The following is a 5,082-nucleotide window of genomic DNA, read 5'->3' as shown; positions in this document are numbered from 1 at the left end:
TTGAGTGGGGGCTAATAAGAATCAGGTCAGCATGGTAATGTTAATCCAACACTTGAGTTTTTTACCAAATACCTGCAGAACTGAAGACATTCCCATCAGCCTCAGCTGGACGCTGTAAATGCATCCTTGGCGTGCTAAAACGTTAAATTAAGATGGGGAACATGAGAAACATTAAACCTGCATGTTAGCATGTAGCTCACTTTCTAAACAGAGCAGCTAGCATGGCCAGTGAGTTCATGTACAGATCCTGAAAACATCCTCAGACAGCAAGTTCTGAGCCTAAAAAAGAGCATTATAATGTTAGATTATATAAATATACTAACAAATGAAGTATTAAACATAGTTTATTCTTCACAGCTTGGTAATAAAGCATGAAGCTGATCAGACTCCCTCCCACCGTCCATCAGTGGTACAGTTTAACCTTTGACCTCTGTCACACTGGGTGTTTGTCCTGCTTTGGGAGACGTGGAGGTAGAGACACTTCTCTGCTCCGTGTGACCGGCTCTTTTCTGTTCCACTGAACATTTGGGTGAAGCGATGAATCAACGTGTCTGTCTGGATTTGCTCTGGATCCCGGAGAGGAAGACTCGCCGGGTTTCTCTGAAGGTGGAAGAGTTTCTCTTCCTGTTGTTTGTAAGGTGAAGTTTTCACGGCTCCCCGTGCCGTGGACGACACTGAGACAGGAAGTCGGGGCGCTTTCACACCTGCAGTTCGGTTCATTTGGTCCGGACCAAGTGAATAAAGCGATAATGTTGCGTTTTAGTTCATGTTCACGCTGCAGTTTTACAAACGAACTAAGAGAGTAACCATGACGTGACACAGACTGACCGGTCGCTTTTTTGATTGGACAGCTTTGGAGATCCTGCATCATCAGGACCCACGTGTGGAAATCAAACACCGGTGACTGACAGACGTTTATGCAGCACTTTAACGTTTCGGATCTATATGGCAAAGAGCTCAAGAAGAAATAAGATTAGTAATTTTAGACCTCAGATCAACCACATTTAATATAATGACGGAAAAACAGGACGAAGACGAGGCGTCCTGGCAGTAATAAATCGGGGCTAATTACTGTGGGATGGCAGAGTAGGCTACAAAGAGTACTGGCCCCTTTTATAACAGCTTCTGACCTATTAATCAGGGAAAATACGTGGTCACTAAATGATTTGCATAAACAGCCTACACATGGCTTATACAGATCAATTATGGCTGTTATGTAACGTTAGCTAAATTATTAACAGAGTAATATTCGTTAGCTCAGCTGTGCAGGGTTGAGAACATCGGGGACGAGCTCAGACTGAACTGGTGTGCAGCTCTGTCCTGTTCACAGACTGAACATCCTGATTATTATATTTCAGTTTGCAGAGTCTGACAGCTGGTTGTTGAAGAAATGAGCTTAATGAAGTCAATTAAGGATGCAAACTAGTCCTTTTAAGCTAATTAGGAGAAGTTTCTTTTGGATTTTAATTAGCTAACTAACATCACATTAGGAACGATAGATTTATTTTAGGTTTAGGAAAGTTAATAAATTTGACTTCTTCTTTCAGCCTGTCTGGGTAGCTGCTGTAACCATTACAAGAGAAAAATACGGCCAGAAAAAGCTAGAAAACGACTCTTTCTGCATCAGAGTCTATGGAGCGCAGCCATCAAAGTGTCGGAGCTCAGTTAGAGCGAGTCCTATACTGCGCTGTGATTGGCCAGCTGCGTATTTCGGGGCGTGGCTTAGCGAAGGATCAACAGCATCGCAGCCCTCTGAATCGTAGTCGGCCGACAGAAGCAAGAGAGGAAAGGAAACATCCCAAATCCATCCTCCTCCTCCTCCTTCTTCTGCCTCCTCCTGCTCTCAGCTCGGCTGACTAACGTTTGAATCCTCAGGTCTGATTAGAAAATCACCTCCCAGCGCACGCCTGAGTGTGCGCCTGCGTCACATTGATCATGTTTATGACCGTATATTTGCTTGTGATTCATTGGGAGGCAGAGGAAGTTTACGTCCTCTCAGTCATCACACTGACACAGATATACATCCACCGGGCGTGAGTGTGATTCACGGAGGACATTACTGAAGCTGATTAGTCAGACGAGCAGCAGGGAACTGTACGTCCTGCAGCAGAGAGAAGAAGAAGAAGAAGAGAAAATATGTTTTAGATTTATTCTCAGACCCTTTTTTACACCAAATTTAGCGTATATGAATAAACCCTCTAAAATCAGGCGATCGACTCCCTTCACGCTGACCAGTTTGCCTTTTTCTGTTTTGTTGTGATGTCCTGAACGCACCGTTTACCGCGGTCAGAACAGCAGGAAGCAGCGTGGAGGCCAGCGTTGTGACGGTTGCTGTGTGCGGACCGTAGACTGTAAAAACAAGGCGTAAACCTGATACAAGAAACGAGCCCAGTGGTTCCCATCCTACCTGCATTCAGACCAAACGCGTTTCTCTCGTGAGTCTGACCGCTGGACTGCTCGCCGAGTGTTCGAAACGCGAGTAAACCCCAGGGGTGTGCGTCTTCACGGGTCTCACGATTCCATTCCTCGATGCGTCACCTCAACGTCGCCTCGAGTTTGGCCGATAGGGCGCCGTCATGTTGAGTTTTTGCAAACAGGAAGTGCCCAGAAGCGACCATATTTGGACGAGACGGTGGAGCTAGCGGCCGTGTGCTAGCTAGGTGCGTGCTTAGCTAGGTGCATCTGTAAGTCACGTTAACTGTACTTTTAACAGACTTTAACTTTCTTCTGACTTCTTTATGCAACCAGGAGAGTCGCCCCCTGCTGGCCGTTCAAGCAGCTGGAAAACACTTTAATAAACGTGACCTGCGCTGTACATTCAGACTTCCGCATTTCCGAGTTGCGCCTTTTTCGTTCCGTCCACATTGAGTTCAATCAATTTAACCTCTAAATAATCGATTGATGACATTTGTGAATCGATTCATAACCATCCAAGTCCGCATCGTTATTTTCCACAGCCCTAATGAGCCCAAAGTAAACATTTTGCTGTGATTTAGTTGGAATAAACGGATCAAACTGACGCCGAAATACCGACAACGTGATGCAGATTTGTTAAATATACGAATTCATGCTTTGTCAGGTCTGTCAGTGAGACAACAACGTTTAAACCGCTTGTTTCCTGAATGGAGTTTGGATCGATCAGGGCTATGCTGGCTTGTTCACGGTACGACGACAGCTGGACTAACAGGTAGTTCAGCTTCCTCGCTTTCTTTTCTCCAGGCACTCTCCAGTTTGAACACCGACGCTAACAACAACAGTCGAAGTCAGAAGATAAATCTACGTTTAAATCCCAAAAATAAAAAGTAAAAAAATGAATTTAATAAAAGCAGTTAACTCCGGTTGTCAGAGCAGAATCCCGTCCACATTTTACTCCACAATATTCTGCGTTTACAGTTCATTACACTTTTATTGTGAAATTCCTCTATTTGTTATTCGGGCCATATTTACAAGGAGCTTTCTGTACATGGTATGAACCAAACTTTGCTTTCCACCTCTCTGCAGAAACACGCCGAACGCTGGTACTGGATGTAAAATGTGAGTGTGGGACTCCGGTGATACTGGGCTGAGTAGTTTGTTTTGCAAACCTCACAGTGCGGCTAAAACAAAGAGATGTTGTTAACATGAACGGCTGCGGCGGCGTTAGAAATGGTCATATAGAAACGTGGAGTACAACTAAAATCCCAGCGACAGCAGGTTCTCTGTCCCTTTGACTTTAATCCATCTTTATAAAAACAGAGCCAGAGACGAGCGACGTGACGTCCGCGGAGCAGAAAAGCACACAAACAGCAGCAGACGTGTGTCAGCGTGGATCAGCTTACGGGACGACGCAGATCAAGCATGTTAACGTGCAGCCGCGTCGCAGCATCATCTTCAGCTGCAGAAAGCCACCTTGGGGAGACTCATCTCTCCCGCTGCGAGGATTAAGGCCATGTTTGGAGAATAATACACGGCGTACAGTGCTCTTATGTAAGCTGTCAGCCTGCGAGCTCTGCAGGCGGATTCAGCCTCCGTCCACCAGCAGCTGCAGGACGTGACGGATCAGGGGAAACAGGTGGAGATGATCCGAACGCCTCGACAGGTTCACAGAAACACGCCGCTGTGGGGATTCAGACACGAGCAAGAAATACACAACCGACATATAAATGATTGGAGGTTTTATCCTTATCCTTCCATTAAAGGTCCAGTGTGTGAAGTTTCTGAGGATCTGCTGACAGAAATGCAATTTGAGATCCATAACTGTGTTTTCAGTGGCGCGTTCACTCACCTTACCTCAGCACGAGCTCTTTCTATCCTCTTACATGTTGCCCAAACGCGCAAGCTGCTCCACAGAGCGCTTTTCGTCACTGTGTTGAATACGTCCAACGAAGAAGAAGAACAAGTAACGTTAGTCGTCTGGTTTAGTAGCAGTGAGCAGTGAAAGTTGGACAAAGGGAGGAGACTGATGGTGCATTCATGTGGTGTCGGAATAATCAGAATCTTTCTTGTCCTGCTTAAATCTTTGCGGCAAAAAGAGCAATGAAGTAATCTGGTGGTAACGGGGAGTTTGCCGTCCACGTCGAGGGAACTGGACGTCTGCGTGTTGTTTACAGTGTTAATCCACCGCACGCTGACTTTAGGGCACGTGAACACAGGGAGACATCAAACGGGCCGAAAGACCTGCTGGTGGTCAGCTGTTGTTAGTGCGGTCATGGTAAAGGTGTTCGGTCACGTGATCAGGACAGAGGGGCAGGTGTTTGATTCTCTCTCTGCAGTGCCGAAGCTCCGCCTCCAGGATGCTCTCAGCTCCTTTGATTGGACAGTAGTGAGATGCACCAGTGATGTCACGCATTTCTGTCGGCTTCATCGGTGATCAGCTGATCGATAATCAATTTAAGAGAGAATCCTCTCTCCTCTCTCTCCTCCCTCCCCTCTCTCCTCTATCCTCTCTCTCCTCCCTCCCCTCTCTCCTCTATCCTCTCTCTCCTCCCTCCCTCTCTCCTCTATCCTCTCCCTCCTCCCTCCCTCCCTCTCTCCTCTCTCTCCTCCCTCCCCTCTCTCCTCTCTCCTCTCTGCTCTCTCCTCTATCCTCTCTCCTCCCTCCCC

At 46.7% G+C, this 5,082-nt stretch overlaps 1 protein-coding gene across 1 annotated transcript in view; it reads left to right on the top strand.

Moving 5' to 3' along the window:
- Positions 1-4,687: 4,687 nt before the first annotated feature.
- LOC123979353 (MAM domain-containing glycosylphosphatidylinositol anchor protein 2-like) overlaps positions 4,688-5,082 on the top strand; it is a 57,012-nt gene continuing 56,617 nt past the window's right edge. The window contains exon 1 of the mRNA XM_046063257.1: positions 4,688-4,801. Coding sequence (XP_045919213.1) covers positions 4,688-4,801 — 114 coding nt within the window. The remainder of the gene's footprint in view (positions 4,802-5,082) is intronic.

This window comes from Micropterus dolomieu, linkage group LG11 (assembly GCF_021292245.1).
Source record: "Micropterus dolomieu isolate WLL.071019.BEF.003 ecotype Adirondacks linkage group LG11, ASM2129224v1, whole genome shotgun sequence".
Lineage (NCBI taxonomy): Eukaryota > Metazoa > Chordata > Actinopteri > Centrarchiformes > Centrarchidae > Micropterus > Micropterus dolomieu.
Note: the sequence above shows the minus strand (reverse complement) of the source record. Positions and strands in the feature narration are given on the sequence as shown.